Source organism: Mesoplodon mirus (genome assembly GCF_964341445.2).
Source record: "Mesoplodon mirus genome assembly, chromosome: 18".
NCBI lineage: Eukaryota > Metazoa > Chordata > Mammalia > Artiodactyla > Ziphiidae > Mesoplodon > Mesoplodon mirus.
In genome coordinates, this window is record NC_138994.1 from 256,532 (window position 1) to 276,544 (window position 20,013).

General features: G+C 42.0%; 1 protein-coding gene across 2 annotated transcripts in view; it reads left to right on the plus strand.

The window, feature by feature from the left end:
* The first annotated feature begins 1,111 nt into the window (after window positions 1–1,111).
* The window catches only part of SPAG9 (sperm associated antigen 9), a 134,686-nt gene continuing 115,784 nt past the window's right edge, over window positions 1,112–20,013 (plus strand). Inside the window, exon 1 of one of the 2 annotated variants that reach the window (XM_082604422.1) lies at window positions 1,112–1,612. In XM_082604422.1, the coding sequence (XP_082460548.1) occupies window positions 1,310–1,612 (303 nt within the window). In that variant the 5' untranslated portion in view covers window positions 1,112–1,309. The remainder of the gene's footprint in view (window positions 1,613–20,013) is intronic. The other variant, XM_082604421.1, reaches the window with a different exon arrangement.

Genomic DNA, 20,013 nt, shown 5'->3' on the forward strand with positions numbered 1-20,013 from the left:
CCCCAGGGCTCCACTACTGTTTCTCTCTTGTATTGATGAATCCCCTCCTTTTCCTAATTAACAGCTGCTTGAAACTACCCACTGGAACTCAGGGAAGATCTTGGAATGAAGCCTGTTTCCTGTAATCAAAGAAATGGGGGACACAGAAAGAGTTTTGTGCCCAGGAGCCCCAGAGGGTCCCCCTCGGTATCAGCTAGAAGAGAGCACCAGGAAGTGATCCTTGACTCAGCCCGCCTGAGGTTTGGGTGTTGTCATTCCCCACACGTGATTCTCTCGCAGGCGGCTGAGACCTCACGTACTATCGGACTTAATCACCCCAGTGACTCCACCTCTTTCCTCCTTACTCCCCAACCCATCAGCCTGCCCTGCTTCAAGATTAGAGGAAAGGAGGGTGGCTGGAGCCAGGAAATGCCACTCTCCCAAGTTGGCCAGAGGAAGCAGAGAAACCCGTGTTTGCCAAAGCACAGGATGTGGCGTTCGTTTTACCCTTCTACAGAATGCTTTGCACGGCCTCTGTTTAAGGCTATCCATACTGTCTTTAACCCCAAAATAATTCTATCCTATTCAAGACCACCTTATCACTGAGGCAAACCTTGTCCCAGTTAAGGTTGCTTTCCCTTCCCATCTGTTTTCCGCTCCTCTGAGTACGGAATTCTCAATCACAATTGGTTTGAGTCCCTGATCAGCCTCCTTCCCGTTCTCGCTGCGTGACCTTGAGTGAACCATAACTTCTCCGGGCCTAGTTTCCTTGTCTGTGAAACGAAGGCCAAACGTCTACCGCACCAAACATCCTTGTGGTGAGGAACAAATGTGAAAGCCCTTTGTGAGCTGTAAAAAGTAATAAAATTTTGGCTATTCTAGACTGCTAGTCACTCTTCCAGAACCCCTCCCTTTCCACTGGGGTTCGCCAGGGGCGGGCACTTCTCACCACCCTCCTCTCGCAGTCTTTCCTATTGGCTTACGCAACGACGTCGCGGCGCCGAGTGTTGACGCCACGCCGCCTCCGCCGGCGAAGGGTGACGCATTGGTCCCGCCCCCGGTCGCGCCTGGCCTCCCGCGGGGCCCCGCCCTACGGGCCGACGCGGCGCGAATCCCGCCCCACGGGTGACGTGTGGCGCGCGCGGCTTAGCCGCCCCGGCAGTTGGTGCAGCGGCGGTAGGGCTGAGTGCGCTCGCTTCACCCCTCCCCTCCTCCGTCCCGGGCCCCCACCCAGCCGGGCCCAGCCGCAGCCCCAGCCCCAGCGGCCCGTCCCGTGCGGGCCCTTGTCGTCCCCTCAGCCGGCGACGCCCCGGGCCGGCCGCCCGCCACCATGGAGCTGGAGGACGGTGTGGTGTACCAGGAGGAGCCCGGCGGCTCCGGGGCCGTGATGTCGGAGCGGGTGTCCGGCCTGGCCGGCTCCATCTACCGCGAGTTCGAGCGGCTCATCGGGCGCTACGACGAGGAGGTGGTCAAGGAGCTGATGCCACTGGTGGTGGCCGTGCTGGAGAACCTGGACTCGGTGTTCGCGCAGGACCAGGAGCACCAGGTGGAGCTGGAGCTGCTGCGGGACGACAACGAGCAGCTCATCACCCAGTACGAGCGAGAGAAGGCGCTGCGCAAGCACGCCGAGGAGGTGAGGGCCGGCCCGGCTGGGAGTGCGAGGGCCCGGCCCGAGGGCGGGCCGGGGGCCGGGGGTCGCGGTCCGTCTCAGGATGGGAGACGCGCCGGCCTCCTGGAGGCAGGCCTGAGGCCGAGGCCAGCCGGACCGAGCCCGGCGGCCGCGAGGTCCCGGCACCCCCAGCCGGCGTTGGACGCCCAGGCAGGCTAGTGAGTGTCCAGGAGAAGAGAGTGAGATGGGGGAAGCAAGGCCCGGGGAGGAAGCCACAGCCTGGCCTGAGGACACCTGAGATTGGCTGAGAGCGGAGATTTTAGGGTGTCTGCTTGCCTCTTGTAGTTTAGGGAAGTTTCCGACCACCGTGGGATAGTCAGATGGCGGTTCAAACTTTTACCACGGTGGGGGGGGGGGGCGCATTTAAACACTACTGCCCTGGATATGTAACTTCCGCTGGTTCCAGCACCTTTCCTGGGGGTTGCTGCTTTGGGAAGTTAGAGATCTCCCTCTTTCGGCCAGTTTCTTGTTGACGTTTTAACCCTATTGAGAAAGAGGTTTTATTTTATGTTTTAAGTGCCTTGGTTGACACTTTGTCAACAGTTAGATGTTGTATAACAATACTCTGTAAATATGGAGAGTATACAATTTTATTTTATTGGTATCCCACATCAAAGCTTTCTTCCTTGTCAGGTGGTAACCTTGGACAGTTCCCTTTAAAAACCCTTTGTTTATTTATAAAGAGGACGGGAACGGGGTGAGGGGCAGGTTGAGGAGGTGTGGGTGACAGTTGGCAAGCCTTTTCAAAGACTACGGTTTACAGGTGCTCTTGGCCAGCTTTTAACTTTAGTGCCTCAGCAGTGTGACCTCGGTGCCCTAACCTTGAGTCTGTGAACCTTTTGCAGCTCTGGAGTGCAAGTGATAGGTCTTTGACTTCTTGAGACAGTGGAGGATTTTAGCTTTCAGGATGTGTAGGCATTATTTCTGTGGAACTTATCTAATACAGGTGAAGTGTCCTATTCATCTTTGTTTCTTGAGCATCTAGCAAACCTGGTTAAATATATGGTGATTGAAGGAAGCTAAATAACTAATTATTGAAGGAACGACATGTTGTATTTCAAAAGTACTTGAAAAGTTTTTTTTCTTTTTTAAAATAAATTTATTTATTTTTGGCTGTGTTGGGTGTTTGTTGCTTCACGAGGGCTTTCCCTAGTTGTGGTGAGTGGGGGCTACTCTTCGTTGTGGTGCGCGGGCTTCTCATTGCGGTGGCTTCTTTTGTTGCGGGGCACAGGCTCTAGGTGTGCAGGCTTCAGTAGTTGTGTCTCGCGGACTCTATAGAGTGCAGGCTCACTAGTTGTAGTGCGCAGGCTCACAAGTTGTGGCACACAGGCTTAGTTGCTCTGCGGCATGTGAGATCTTCCCCGACCAGGGCTCGAACCCGTGTCCCCTACATTGGCAGGCGGATTCTTAACCACCACGCCACCAGGGAAGCCCCAATACTTGAAAAGTTTTAAGGACGTGCAGCTCATTTCCTAAGACTAAGTAGTACCACCATTTAAAGTTTTTGTCACTTACACCTTTGTACCAGGTCACATAGTTCTTTTTCTTTCCTTTCTTTTTAAAAATAAATTTATTTATTTATTTTTGGCTGCGTTGGGTCTTTGTTGCTGCGTGTGCGGGCTTTCTCTAGTTGCAGCGAGTGGGGGCTAGTCTTCGTTGTGGTGCGCGGGCTTCTCATTGCGGCGGCTTCTTGCTGCAGAGCAGAGCTCTAGGTGTGCGGGCTTCAGTAGTTGTGGTGCACGGGCTCAGTAGTTGTGGCTTGCGGGCTCTAGAGCACAGGCTCAGTAGTAGTGGCACACGAGCTTATTTGTTCCGTGGCATGTGGGATCTTCCTGGACCAGGGATCGGACCCGTGTCCCCTGCGTTGGCAGGTGGATTCTTAACCACTGTGCCACCAGGGAAGTCCCTGTTTTTTTTTTTTTCTTAAGCTTGACTGTATGATGATTTTTAGTTCTGATTTTGTGATCCATTTGTCTCAAAGGAATGCTATTGAATTTGCCAAACAAAATTGACTTTATTTCAAGAGTATTTCCAAGTATATAGGGAAGGAAGGGTTGGAAAAGAGAATCTAAGGATGGAATCAAAATTTCCACTGGTTTGTTAGCTGTTTACGGAACTGTTTATGGAACGGAGGTTATGTACTACTACTCCTGAGATGACTTGCCATGTCTTCATGCTCAGACAGGTCCTTGCCATTGTGTGGATGTAAATGGAAAGACTGTGGAATTGACCGAGTATACACACAGGTGAGGAACAGGCCCAGCATGACCTGTTACTGCAGATAAAAGAAATTACTCCTTTCAGCCTTAAACTCCTGTCAGTCCATGTAAACACAGGCAAAATGCCAGAGTCGCACGTGCCCAGGAAACCATCTGCCACAGGTTGCAGAATCAAAATAAAACTAAGCTGCTAGACTCTGGATTGTATATTAATTTCTTAAGTAAATGACTTCAAAAAAATAGATTATCCAATGACTTTCTTTGTAATTTATGCTTTTTCAAATATGTCTATACATTTTCTATAATGAAACCTTTGGGCAAAGGGCCATGATCTGAGAATACAGAACACTGATGTAATGCTGAATGAGCCAACTTCCAGACCACAAATGTAAAACCATCTTGTTATCAGTTTTCATGTAAGATCATAAATCAAGTTTTACCCAAGTACTCAGAAATTCAGTCTCTCTTAGGCCAATAGGCAAAAATGATTCTGTGTTTAATTTTCTTTGAGTGTTTGTGGCCTTTAATATGAAGACTATTTCCATAAACAGTCTGGTATTACAGCAAAAATGCCTCAGGGTATTTACAGCAAGAATATTTGAAAGTATGGAAATTGACCATCACCAGAGAAAGTTAAGTAAATTCTGAGCACCTTTGTGAAAATTTAGGAGGATATGTAAATAATGAGGATGTTTTAGGAGGTGTGAAGTGCTTTAATCTCTTGCTTGGAGGAATTTTCAACAAGGAATCAGGAAGTTAATCTTTATTATAATGGTACTACTTAATTTGAATACCTTCTGTCTTTTTAATTGCTTATTTGAATTTGTTGTGTGGAGTTAGCCTGATGGTTTTGAGTCTATAAAAACAATCTGAAGGAGGGCTGATTTTAGATAGATTTGTAACCAGCTTCAAATGCTAATCAAGAAATCTGTCATTTTATAGCTCTCACCATTCTCCCCTTTGGGCTCCCTGCTCCAGCCATGTATATTTTTTCCATTCTTTAACCAAGTCCTGTCTGATGCCTTTGCCCATGCTGTTTCCTTGGCCTAGAGTGCTTTTCCCTCAGAACTTCACCCTGGCTAGCTCCTCACTTTTGGCTCAGCCTAGATTTCACTTCTGTTAGACTTTTCCTCTCTACTCTATCCAGAGTAAGCCTTGGGAATCTATGAACAATTTACCTGTAAATCAGTAATTAAAAAAAAATCTGGAGAGGGAATTCCTTGGCAGTCCAGTGGTTAGGACTCAGTGCTTTCACTGCTGGAGGCCGGGTTCAACACCTGGTTGGGGAACTAATCCCACAAGCTGAGTGGTGCAGACAAAAAAAAAAAAAAAAAAAAATCTGGGGAAAGATGTTATTCTTGGGGAAGAATATATTAGTGTTTTTTATGTTTTTGTTTGTGTAAATTCTGATTCTTTTAAAATAGACATGATTTGAGTAAATAAAAAAAGAATTTACAATGTCATGTTAGTTTCAGATGTACAGCAAAGTGATTCAGTTATGCATAGGGAATTTAGTTTCAAAGCGAGAGTTTATTTAGCATGGTTGGGTAGAGGGAGATGGCACATAAACATGAAGGTGTGCCCTCTCCATCCTCCGTGCGTGGTAGAAGCATATATGACGAGAGAATATCTTCTCTGGGAAGAAGATGTTGTGATTATCTGATTTTATGACTGCTTTTCTGTGGCTTTTTGTCTGAAGAAGACTGGGGTGATTAAGTGCAGAGATGAGAGATATTACTGAGAATATTCTAATTAACTTTCCCCAATGAATCACTACTTAAAGATGTAACAAAATGGATGTTTTATATTAAGACTTTAATCAGGTTGTTTTCTTTGGAAGTCTATGAACATGGGAGTGAGTGATAAGATTTGTGGGCAGGAAAGCAGGCATTGATATTGATTTTTTAAAATTGATGTTATAGTTCTCACTGATTCATAAAAATATTTTAATCAAAAGTTAAGGAAATTAATTTTGATTTGTTTGCAAAACAATTTACCATGAAAGTTCACTTCTTTAATAAACACTTAAAAAGGAGTATTTGAAGTCTTCTCAATTTAGTTTTATGATTTTTTTTTTATCAAGACAGGAGTGAAGAGTAATTTTGAATACTTCAGCTTATATTTGTTGATGGTGGCTATTGAGGACTTAGGATGCTAAAAGTGGAAATTCCCTATTTGCTTCAACATTAAGTTTATTTTGTGTCTTTAGCACAGTTGTTATTTAAATTGGTAATTATGATGTTTATTCAGATTTTTAGCCTTAATTCTATTACTCTAGTGTCAAAGGAAATTTAATTCGCTATTAAGTAGATTATGGGGATTCCCTGGTGGTCCAGTGGTTACAAGTCTGAGCTGCCACTTCAGGGGTCATGGGTTCCATCCCTGTTCAGGAAACTAAGTGGAGCAGTAGGGGAAAAGAAGTTTGTTTATATGCACAGATGATCTGTTAGTAGGTCCATTAGTTGTTAACATTTGACATGAAGTTTTCAAACACTTTTAAAAAGTGAAGTCTCTCTGTGGCACCTGTTCAGTGTTTTGTTTTGTTTTTTAACATTTATTTAGGCCGTGCCGGGTCTTTGTCGCGGCACATGGGATATTCATTGCGGCTTGTGGGATCTTTAGTTGCAGCATGCAGGATCTTTTTTTAGTTGCGGCATGCAGGCTCATAGTTGCAGCATGCATGTGGGGTCTAGTTTCCTGACCAGGGATTGAACCGTGGCCCCCTTCATTGGGAGCGTGGAGTCTTACCCACTGGACCCCAGGGAAGTCCCGGCATTTGTTTTAAATAGGCTAACTTGATTTTTTCTTTTGTGAAAATTTCACTTTATATATTTGCCACCATATTATTTTCCTTGAACCAGTATCTTGTGGTATCTTCAGGGAATTAAAGATTTTTGGTCCAAAGATTGACTGAGGTGCTGACTTCATTTCTCTCTTGGTTCAGTTAGAGCAAGGGTCAGCAGCTTTTCAGAATGTTATGTTACCTCTTAATTTCTAAGTTTTAGAATGCTCAAAATACACTTTAGTGCTTCATTGATCTCTGTATGCCCAAATTATTTTGTATATAAAATGAGTACATTTTAAAACACATATTTTCATATTTTAAAAAATACCATTGTTTTTTCTTGCAGAACTATTTGAAATAAGCTTCACACTGCCCCTAGTCAGAGTAGATATGTCCTTGCGTCTAGTCAATCCCTACTTCCAGGCACTTTCTGAAATGAACAGTGTATTTGTTCTCTAGGGGAATGTGTGTACATTGGTGGGGGGGGTGTTACCTTGTGAAATGGTAATCAGTTAGTTAACCATTGTTTAGCTATTAAGACAGATCTTACCCTTTACCTTTAGAGATTTCTGAATTTAAGTATCTAACTGAGATACATTATGTGTTCTTGGGATGGTGACATTCATATTTTACTTATTTAAAATCACAAAAGAGACTATCAGAATGGGTAAGGTACCAAGATGGATTAGTAGAGTAAGAACTACTTACTAGATTACTGTGGTATAAGCCATAGGTCACTGACCCAATTTGGTGCCTATGTTTGGTACGTAAGTTTCTTGGACTCCTTAGCTTACCTTTAACTACACACTGCATACTTAAATTACATGGAAACTTTTGGTTCCCAGGAGAGCTAGTATTAGACTGTAGCCAAATACCTGTTCTTTTGTTCCCTTGACCAATGGTTGAGTTATTTTAAAAACACCTTTTTTTTTTTTTTGCCCTGCTCAGCACTCATAATGAATATAGATGTTACCTAAGTAAATTACTAGGTTGAGATAAGAAATATCAGCATAGACCCAGTTTAAAAATGTATGCAATGTGTTTATTCAAAAAGCTGACATTTAGGGCTTCCCTGGTGGCGCAGTGGTTGAGAGTCCGCCTGCCGATGCAGGGGACACAGGTTCGTGCCCCGGTCTGGGAAGATCCCACATGCCACGGAGCGGCTGGGCCCGTGAGCCATGGCCACTGAGCCTGCGCGTCCGGAGCCTGTGCTCCGCAACGGGAGAGGCCACAACAGTGAGAGGCCCGCGTACTGCAAAAAAAAAAAAAAAAAGCTGACATTTAGAAATATATGTGTGTAGGGCTTCCCTGGTGGTGCAGTGGTTAAGAATCCGACTGTCAGTGCAGGGGACACGGGTTCGATCCCTGGTCCGGGGAGATCCCACATGCTGTGGAACAACTAAGCCTGTGTGCCACAACTGCTGAGCATGTGCTCTAGAGCCCACGAGCCACAGCTACTGAGCCCACGTGCCACAACGACTGAAACCTGCACGCCTAGAGCTGGCATGCTGCAACAAGGGAAGCCACCACAATGAGAAGCCTGTGCACTGCAATGAAGAGTAGCCCCTGCTCGCCGCAACTAGAGAAAGCCCGCACACAGCAATGAAGACCCAATGCAACCATAACTAAATAAATTTATATATATATAAAAAAATATGTGTGTAAATTCTATACATTTTGAAGTTTTGGCCAGTGATATTTTGTTATTAGCTTCAATACAAGTCTGTGGAATTCACTTAAGGATTCTGGTGTCTACATACAGCCTGAAAATGAGGGGATGGAAAAAGATATTCCATGCAAATGGAAATTAAAAGAAAGCTGGAGTAGGAATATTCATATCAGACAAAACAGACTTCACAATAAAGAATGTTGGGGCTTCCCTGGTGGCGCAGTGGTTGAGAGTCCGCCTGCCGATGCAGGGGATACGTGTTCGTGCCCTGGTCTGGGAAGATCCCACATGTCATGGAGCGGCTAGGCCCGTGAGCCATGGCCGCTGAGCCTGCGCGTCCGGAGCCTGTGCTCCGCAACGGGAGAGGCCACAACAGTGAGAGGCCCGCGTACCGCAAAAAAAAAAAAAAAGAAAGAAAAAAAAAGAATGTCACAAGAAACATAGAAGGACACTTTGTAATAATCAAAGGATCAATCCAAGAATAAGATATAACAATTGTAAATATATATGCACCCAACATAGGAGCACCTCAGTATATAAGGCAAATGCTAACAGCAATAAAAGGAGACATTGACAGAAACACAATAATAGGGGGGACTTTAATACCCCATTCTCATCAATGGACAGATCATCTAGACAGAAAATCAAGAAGGAAACACAGGCCTTAAATGACACATTAGACCAGATGGACTTAGCAGCCAAATACACTTTCTCCTCAAGTGCATACACAATGTTCTCCAGGATAGATCACATCTGGGGCCACAAATCAAGCCTCGGTAAATTTAAGAAAATTGAAATTATATCAAGCATCTTTTCTGACCACACGCTATGAGATTAGAAGTCAATTACAGGAGGGACTTCCCTGGTGGTCCAGTGGTTAAGAGTCTGCATTTCCAATGCAGGGGGCACGGGTTCCATCCCTGGTCGGGGAAACTAAGATCCCACATGCCGCATGACATGGCCAAAAGAAAAGAAGAAAAGAAAATCAATTACAGGAAAAAAACTGTTAAAAACACAAACACACGGAGGCTAAGCAATATGTTACTAAGCAACCAGTGGATCACTGAAGAAATCAAAGAGAAGATAAGAAAAAAATACCTACAGACAAATGAAAATGAAAACATGATGGTCCAAAACCTCTGGGACACAGCAAAAGGAGTTCTAAGAGGGAAGTTGATAGCAGTACAATCTTACCTGAGGAAACAAGAAAAATCTCAAATAAACAACCTAACCTTACACCTAAAGCAACTAGAGAAAGAGGAACAAACAAAACCCAAAGTTAGTAGAAGAAAATAAATCGTAAAGATTAGAACAGAAATAAATGAAATAGAGACAAAGAAAACAATAGCAAAGGTCAATGAAACTAAAAGCTGGTTCTTTGAGAAGATAAACAAAATTGGTAAACATTTAGCCAGACTCATCACGAAAAAAAGGGGACAGGGCTCAAATCAATAAAATTAGAAATGAAAAAGGAGCAGTTAAAACTGACACAAAGGAAATACAAGGCATCATAAGAGACTACAACAAGCAACTATCATGCCAATAAAATGGAAAACCGAGAAGAAATGGACAAATTCTTAGAAAAGCACAACCTTCCAAGACTGAACTTGGAAGAAATAGAAAATGTCAAAGACCATGCGTAAGTACTGAAATTGAAACAGTGGTTAAAAGACTTCCAACAAACAAAAGTCCAGGACCAGATGGCTTCACAGGGGAATTCTAGCAATCATTTAGGGAAGAGTTAACACCTACCCTTCTGAAACTCTTCCAGAAAATTGCAGAGGAAGGAATACTCCCAAGCTCATTCTATGAGGCCACCATCAGCCTGATACCAAAACCATAGAAGATATCACACACACAAAAAAATTACAGGCCAATATCACTGATGAACATAGATGCAGAAGTCCTCAACAAAATACTAGCAAAGCAAAATTCAACAATACATTAAAAGGATCATCCACCATGATCAAGTGAGATTGATGCCAAGGATGCAAGGATTCTTCAGTATCCACAAATCAATCAGTGTGATATACCAGATTAACAAAGTGAAGAATAAAAAGCATATGATCATCTTAACTGATGCAGAAAAAGCTTTTGATAAAACCCAACACCCATGATAAAAGCTCTCCAGAAAGTGGGAATAGAGGGAACTTACTTCAACATAATAAAGGCTGTATATGACAAACCCACAGCTAACATCATTCTGCACTGTGAAAAGCTGAAATCATTCCCTCTAAGATTGGGAAACAATCCTATTTACCATCACATCAAAAAGAATGACAGGTTTTGGTAACTACAGATGTGATGGGAATAGGGAAAAATAAAGTATGGATAAAAATGGGTCCAGGCATCGGGAAGCTATGGTTTCTCAAGTAGCTGCTTTAGTCATTAAAGCCTAAATGTCCATTCTCTTAATCACACGTCTGAATTTCTAAAGTAGCAGTATTTTGATTCATCCCTCTTGTTAAGTGTGCTGATAGGATCGTCCCTTCAAAACCACAGACCCAAGGGCCAGGTTTTGGGCAGGGAGGCTCTTGCCTACCAGACCTGTGGAGACATCCCACTGCCCCCTCCACTGCCTTGCAGGGTAGGGTTTAGTAACATCAGACTAGACATCAGGACAGTAAATCCCAGGGGTAGTATGGTGATAACTCAGTTGGTTTACATTTCTAATAGAAGCCCATGTAATCTAAAATAAAACTGCCTATATCAAGTAAAAAAAAAAAAGAATATAATTCCTAGGAATAACCCTACCTAAGGAGACAAAAGACCTCTACTCTGAAAACTATAAGGCACTGATGAAAGAAATCAGAGATGACACAAAGAGATGGAAGGATATACTGTGTTCTTGGGTTGGAAGAATCAGTATTGTCAAAAGGACTTTATTTCCCAAGGCAATCTGCAGATTCAGTGCAATCCCTATCAAATTACCAATGGCATATTTCACAGAACTAGAACAAAAAATTCTAAAATTTATATGGAAACAAAAAAGACCCTGAATAGCCAAAGCAATTCTGAGAAAGAAAAGTGGAGCTGGAGGAATCAGGGTCCCTGACTTCAGACTGTACTACAAAGCTACAGTAATCAAAACAGTATGGTACTGGCACAAAAACAGAAAAATAAATCAATGGAACAGGATAGAAAGCCTAGAAATAAACACATGCACCTATGGTCAATTAACCTATGACAAAGGAGGCAAGAATATACAATAGAGAAAAGGCAGTCTCTTCAATAAATGATGCTGGGAAAACTAGACGGCTACATGTAAAAATATGAAATTAGAACACTCTCTAACACCACACACAAAAATAAACTTGAAATGGATCAAAGATCTAAATGTAAGGCTGGACAGTATAAAACTCTTAGAGGAAAACATAGGCAGAACACTCTTTGACATAAATCACAGCAATATCTTTTTTGATCCACCTCCTTGAGTAATGAAAATAAAAACAAAAATAAACAAATGGGACCTAATTAAACTTAAAAGCTTCTGCGCAGCAAAAGAAACCATAAACAAAACGAAAAGGCAACCCACAGAATGGGAGAAAATACTTGCAAACAAAGTGACCGACAAGGGTTACTACGACACAGTCAAGAAATACAGATCTAAATAGTTCTCCAAAGAAGACGTACAGATGGCCAAAAAACACATGAAAAAATAGTCAACATTACTAATTATCAGAGAAGTGCAAATCAAAACTACAATGAGGTAACACCTCACAGCAGTCAGAATGGCCTTCATCAAAAATCGACAAACAATAAATGCTGGAGAGGGTGTGGAGAGCAGGGTACCCTCCTACACTGTTGGTGGGAATATAAATTGGTACAACCACAATGGAGAACGATGTGGAGGTTCCTTAAAAAACTAAAATAAAACTGCCATATGATCTAGCAATCCCACTCCTGGGCATATATCTGGAGAAGACCATAATCTGAAAGGATACATGCACCCCCACATTCATTGCAGCAATGTTTACAATAGCCAAGACATGGAAGCAACCTAAATGTACATCAACAAAGGGCTGGGCAGAGAATATATGGTACATATATTCAGTGGAATATTAGCCTAAAAAAAGAACGAAATAATGCCATTTGCAGCAACATGGATGGATCTAGAGATTATCATATTAAGTGAAGTAAGTCAGACAAAGACAAATATATGATATTGCTTAAATGTGGAATCTAAAAGATGGTATAAATGAACTTATGTACAAAACAGAAATAGAGTCACAGATGTAGAAAACAAACTTATGGTTACCTGGGGGGGAAATGGGGAGAGTGATAAATTGGGAGTTTGGGATTGGCGTATACACACTACTATATATAAAATAGATAACTAATAAGGGCTTACTGTATAGCACAGGAAATTCTCTCTAATGACCTATATGAGAAAAGAATCTAAAAAAGAGTGGATATATGTACATGTACAACTGATTCACTTTGCTGTACAGCAGAAACTAGCACAACATTTTCAATCAACTGTACTCCAATAAAAATTAAAAGAAAAAATAATAAACAGTACATTTCAAGGGGAAAAAAAGAATTTTCATGTCGAGTAGTTTGGCATAGTTCTGCTGAAAACGTTTGAACTGAGCCATGGGAATTTACATGTTAATACAATAGAGAAGTTTCTAAGTTGAGGATTTAGAATTATTATTGGGAACTTTAAAAATACCATTTTTATTTTTTAAGAGGAAGGTGGTGAATTAACATTTTTGAGTACCTGCTCTGTGTCATGTACTCTGCTACATACTTTATTTTATTTTATTTTATTTTTTTTTTTTGCGGTACACAGGCCTCTCACTGTTGTGGCCTCTCCCATTGTGGAGCACAGGCTCCGGACTCGCAGGCTCAGCGGCCATGGCTCACGGGCCCATCCACTCCGTGGCATGTGGGATCTTCCCGGACCGGGGCACGAACCCATGTCCCCTGCATCAGCAGGCGGACTCTCAACCATTGCGCCACCAGGGAAGCCCCATACTTTATTTTATTATTATTATTTATTATTTATTTTGTGGCTGCGTTGGTTCTTCGTTGCTGCGTGCAGGCTTTCTCTAGTTGTGGCGAGCAGGGCCTACTCTTCGTTGCGGTGCACGGGCTTCTCATTGCGGTGGCTTCTCTTGTTGTGGAGTACGGGCTCTAGGCGCATGGGCTCAGTAGTTGTGGCTCACAGGCTCAGTAGTTGCGGTGCACCAGCCCTAGAGTGGGCAGGCCTCAGTAGTTGCAGCGTGTGGGCTCAGTAGTTCTGGTGCATATGCTACAGTAGTTGTGGTGCATGGGCTCAGTAGTTGTGGCTCGTGGGCTCTAGAGCTCAGGCTCAGTAGTTACGGCGTACGGGCTTAGTTGCTACGTGGCATGTGGGATCTTCCTGGACCGGGGATCGAATCCATGTCCCTTGCATTGGCAGGTGGATTCTTAACCACTGCACCACCAGGGTATTCCCCCCCTTTTATTTTTGAGGTCAGTAAACATTTTCAGTAAACCACCCCCAGCTTTTTATTAGGAAAATTTTCAAAAATACAGAAAAATGAAAAGTTTGTTTTTTATCTATATGTTTGTTACCTGGATTCAGTAGTTCTTTTATTTATCTACCTACACACCACATACATACGACAAAATATATATATACATACGCATATTTTTAAATTGCTGAGCCATTTCAAAGTAAATTGCAGATGTTATGACACATCACCCTTCGGTACTTAAAGTACTTATCCTAAAAATGAAAGCATTGTACCATATAACCACAATTTTATTTACATAGGAGAACATTTTTTAATATCTGATATTCCATTTGAATTAATGTTTAGGAACAGAGTACATGTCAGTTATAGAGGTCAGTTAAGATTTTTATAGTGAACTAATGTCACTCATCTGGAAGGAAGGAATGATTGCAGTTTAGCTACTTTTTTGTAAGAAATTTAAATCTGAGGTTTATAAAACAAAATTGGTTAAAATTTTTATTTAAGATTATAATATAAAAATACCATGGATTATTTTTCCCCTTTGAAATTTAGAGATGCAGAAATTGAGAAACTACCCTACATTTAATGTTTTCTCTAGTAACTTTTTTTACCTTGTTTCTGACTGCTTACCTGCTCCACTAGGATTTATAGAGCCTGAGAAGAATGTTTTCCTTGTAATTTGAGGTCCTGCTGATTGGATTCTCCACAGGGGATGGGTCTAGGGTTTTTGTGATTCTGGATTCTGTTCTTGTCCTTTAAAATGCATTTTCACTTGCTTTTCCTGCAGGTATTTTTTTAATGGCTGGGCAGAAACTCCATGATCTTCTAGTCCTTTCCTACCCCGTTCCCATAGGTAGATAAACAGGAGACATGAAAAATCAGAAAGAACAAATATATATTGAGCCAGGCACTGTTCTAGACTCTGAGAATGTGGCCACAAACAGATCAGACAAGTAAGGTAGCCCTTGCCTTCTTAGAGTTTATATTGTAATAAAGAATAAACAAACCAGTTAATTACAGATTGTAATAGGTGTTACACGGGAAATAAAAAAGGTGAGGTGATGGGCTTCCCTGGTGGCGCAGTGGTTGAGAGTCCGCCTGCCGATGCAGGGGACACGGGTTTGTGCCCCAGTCCGGGAGGATCCCACATGCCGCGGAGCGGCTGGGCCCGTGAGCCATGGCCGCTGAGCCTGCGCGTCCGGAGCCTGTGCTCCGCAATGGGAGAGGCCACAGCAGTGAGAGGCCCAAGGTACCGCAAAAAAAAAAAAAAAAAAAAAGGTGAGGTGATACAGAGTAAAGAGGCAGGCACTTTAGATGGAACAAGCAAGTTTATAAAAGGGAAGCTGTCCGTGCAGGAAATAATTCATCTCATTATTTTGATGTGAAGAGTAATTATTTAGATATGAAACTTTAGGTATAATAGAATTTCTCCTACTCATTCTTTTTTTTCATTTTTATTTTTATTTTATTAGTTATTTATTTACTTTTGGCTGCATTGGGTCTTCGTTGCTGCATGCAGGCTTTCTCTAGTTGTGGCGAGCAGGAGCTACTCTGTTGTGGTGCACGGGCTTCTCATTGCGATGGCTTCTCTTGCTGTGGAGCACAGGCTCTAGGCGCGCGGGCTTCAGTAGTTGTGGCTTGCAGGCTCTAGAGCGCAAGCTCAGTAGTTATGGCGTGTGGGCTTAGTTGCTCTGCGGCGTGTGGGATCTTCCCAGACCAGGGATTGAACCCATGTCTCCTTCATTGGCGGGCGGATTCTTTTTTTTTTATTTCATTTTTTGTAGGTAATTTTTTTAAAAATTATTTTTGGCTGTCTTGGGTCTTTGTTGCTGCATGTGGGCTTTCTCTAGTTGCGGCGAACGGGGGCTACTCTTCGTAGCAGTGCATGGGCTTCTCATTGTGGTGGCTTCTCTTGTTATGGAGCACGGGCTCTAGGCACACGGGCTTTAGTAGTTGCAGCATGCAGGCTCAGTAGTTGCAGTACACAGGCCATAGAGCACGCGGGCTTCAGTAGTTGCAATGCGTGGGCTCAGTAGTTTCGGTGCGTGGGCTCAGTAGTTGTGGCTCACGGGCTCTAGAGTCCAGGCTCAGTAGTTGTGGTGCACAGGGTTAGTTGCTCTGCGGCATGTGGGATCTTCCTGGACCAGGGATCAAACCCGTGTCCCCTGCATTGGCAGGCAGATTCTTAACCACTGTGCCACCAGGGAAGTCCCAGCCTACTCATATTCTTAAAAATTCACAAAAGTGATGGGAATTCCAAGGTGATCCAGTAGTTAGAACTATGTGCTTTCACTGCTAGGCGCAGTTTCAACCCATGGTCGGGGAACTAAAATCCTGCAAGCCGCATGGCGCAGCCAAAAAAAAAAAAAAAACCAAATAAGAAAATTCACAGAAGTGAATAACTCTCATAAACGCATTTCTTCTATTTTCTGTCTTACACGTTCTCACACTTGACTTCTCAGCAACATTTGACTCTCTTGCTCACTTTTTTAGTTGCTTAGTTGCTCCACGGCATGTGGGATCCTCCCAGACCAGGGCTTGGACCCGTGTCCCCTGCACTGGCAGGTAGATTCCTAACCACTGCGCCACCAGCGAAGTCCCATTGAAAATTTCTGAATAAATGACTGTACAACTGAAACTGTCCTATAACTGATCTGTCTGCTTCCCGTATTGCCAACCTATAAACTGTCCACCACACTGTACCTGGATCTCTCCAAAATGGCAGATCAGTTATAGGACACTTAAAAGCCTTTAGTGTCTCTGTCTAAAGTTCTTGAAATGACTAAAGCTTCTAACATACAGGGCCTTGTAATCTGGCTGCTCCTTATTTTACCAGTCCAATCTTTTCCTTTTAGAGCCATACTGAACACCTTGAGTTTGTTATGCAAAAGGCATTCTCTCCAGGCGATCTTAAAAGCTGCCTCTTAGCTTGGCACTCTCTTTCTCTTCTATTGCCTGGCTACCATTATTCATCTTTCAAGTTTCAGTTCAGGAATGCCTTTTATGGCACCCAAGTTTGGATTGTACCCATTTTATGTCTTCCCACAGCATACTGTCCTTCTCCTCTCATAGTACTTTCAGTGTTTTACCTAACTAACCTATTGCTTTAATTCCCCCACTAAACTACTGGGATGCAGTAGGTATTAGATTTTTGCTGGTTGGTTGGATGGTGGGTAGATAGGTATGCTAAAGGTCAAATTGCAAAGCCTAGCTGTTTGAAATTCTCTTTTGTGCATTCAAGTTATTGTCCTTACTGTTGGAGCCAAGTTATGCTAAATAAAACTTCCAAAAAGTTCTTCAATAAATCCTTTGACTTAGGCATATACAGAAAAAGTGACTTCTCCTGAGTATAGTTATTACAGACACTTTACCTACATTGTCCTATACATAGTAGATAGTCTAGAAATATTCAGGCATTTAAAAAATTGAAATATTAAGATCATTGGAACTATTGTCAGAGTATTGTAGAGATTACTTCTGCGTTAGCAAAGGTTGGCCTACGTGATCTTAAAAGTCATGTGAGCACCATGATTCTCTGGTTGTCTTTTTTTCCTTTTGGCTGTGCTACGCGGCTTGTAGGATCTTACTTCCCCAACCAGGGATCGAACCCATGTCCCCTGCAGTAGAAGCACAGAGTCCTAACCACTGGACTGCCAGGAAATTCCCTGTCTGATTTTTTTTTTTTTTTTTTCCCTCACAGCAAGAAATGTGGAGATAGGGAGTGCTGGCATCAAAGTCCAGGCCAAGACTCTGAGACCTCTTGTAATATACTTCATGGTTAAAAAGTAGTTTTCAGAACTCTGGACATCAAGTCTGCTTTCAAGAGAAAAAGAGGGGAGAAGAAGTGGTGTCAACCACATCTGTTCTCTCTTCGTCTGCTCAGCCTGCTATAACAAAAATACCATAGTTTAAGTGGCTTTAACAACAAATATTTATTTCCAACTGTTCTGGAAGCTGGGAAGTCCAAGATCATCATGCTGGCAGATTCCGTATCTGATGAGGACCCACTTCCTGGCGGTATTCTCACTGTGTCCTCACATGATATAAGGCTCTGATTGTTTTTTAATTTATTTTAGCCACAAATATTTATTTCTAAGTTACTGGTTAAGAAATAATTTCTTCTGTCTGAATAAACTTGCCACAGAAATGACAGTTAAATGCCAAAACTTAATTTTTAATTTTTACTTAGAACTTTTGATAGACATTTCTAATTAGGATACAGCAATAGTACCCTATAGTAACAAATAAAATGGTTAGTAAGACAACATTGATATTTTTGAAGACAAGTTTATTCTGAAGAATAGTAAACATTTATTTCTTAGGCATTGAGATCTATATTGATTAAAAGCATCTTCTAGGCTAATATGGTATAAATAAACTTTCTAATTTTAATTATCAGATACTCAATTTAAATTTTCTTTCAGTTACTTAGTTGCCCTTGCCTCATTTTTTGGTTACTGCTGCCTATTCAAAAACAAATAACTTTTAAAAAATTAAACAGGTTGCACAGAATTGTGGAATCAAATAAATAGGCTTTTGTAAAACCAGAAATGTAACTTTTTAAAAAGACCAGTGTTTGTCTTTGGTTCTACTGTGAAAATAGTCTACTTGTACTTGTTTGCTGTGATTTGATTTGGGAAACATTTGACAGAAATTACCCACTCATCTGTTGCTCTGCTTAGCAAGTACTGTATGTACAAGATGCTAAAAGCCTAAGTCAACCTGCGGGACACTTCACAGAGACAGGGTGGCATTTAACTGCGTTATGTGTCACTGAGTCAAAGTATGGGAGGTTTGAAAGTGTGTGATGTATTCAGAGAACTACAAAACGTAATATTTATTTTTTGATATATTTAAGTAGTAAATACTAGTTATCCATATGTTCTTTAAAAAATACACACATTCTTTTGTGTATTTACATAGGTGAGTGACAAGAACTGAGGTTGAATAGCTAATCAGGAGTCAGAAAGTAAAGGACTGTGCTGTCAAGTTTGGCTTTTTTTTTCCGGCCGTGCCGTGCGGCCCATGGAATCTTAGTTCCCTAACCAGGGATCGAACCTGCGCCCCCTGCATTGGAAGCTCAGAGTCTTATCTACTGGACCACCAGGGAAGTCCCTGCATTTGTTTTAAATAGGCTAACTTGATTTTTTCTTCTGTGAAAATTTCACTTTATATAGTTGCCACCATGTTTTTTCTCCTTAAATTTTTTTTATTGTGGTAAAATAAACGTAAAAAAATTTGCCGTTTTAACAGTTTTTTTAAAAGGTTTTTGATGTGAACCATTTTTAAAGTCTTTATTGAGTTTGTTACGATATTGCTTCTGTTTTATGTTTTGCTTTTTGGCCCGAGGCATGTGGGATCTTAGGTCACCAACCAGGGATTGAACCCGCACCCCCTGCATTGGAAGGTGAAGTCTTAACCACTGGACCGACAGGGAAGTCCCCCGTTTTAACAGTTTTTTAAGTGTATAATTAAGTGGTATTAAGTACATTCACATTGTTATGCAACCTCACCACCCTCCATCTCCAGAACTTTTTCATCATCCCAAATTGAAGCTCCATACCCATGAAACAATAACTCCAGTTTCCTCCTTCTCCTACCCCCTGGAAACGACCATTCTATTTCTGTCTGAATGAATTTGACTATCCTAGGAACTTCATATAAATGGAATCATATAATATTTGCCCTTTTATGTTTGACCTGTTTCACTTAGCATGTTTTTAGAGCTCATCCATCTTGTAGCATATATCATAATTTCATTCCTTTTTAAGGCTGAATAATTTTCCATTATGTGTATATAGAAGTCTCTTACTAGATATACGATTTACAAATATTTTCTCCCATTGTGTGGGTTGTCTTTTTACTTTCTTTTAGTTAGTTTGTTTGTTTAAATTTATTAACTTATTTATGTGGCTGTGCCAGGTCTTAGTTGTGGCATGTGGGATCTTCGTTGCGGCATGCAGGATCTTTAGTTGTGGCACAGGGGATCTTTAGTTGTGGCACGTGGGATGTTTAGTAGTGGCATGCAGTCTCTTAGTTGCAGCATGCGGGAACTAGTTCCCTGACCAGGGATCAAACCCAGGCCCCCTGCACTGGGAGCAGGACAAATTCTTGGAAAGGTACAACTCTCCCAAGACTGAACCAGGAAAAATTAGAAAATATAAAAAGAGCAGTCACAGGTAATGAATTTGAAACTGTAATTAAAAATCTTCCAACAAGAAAAAAAA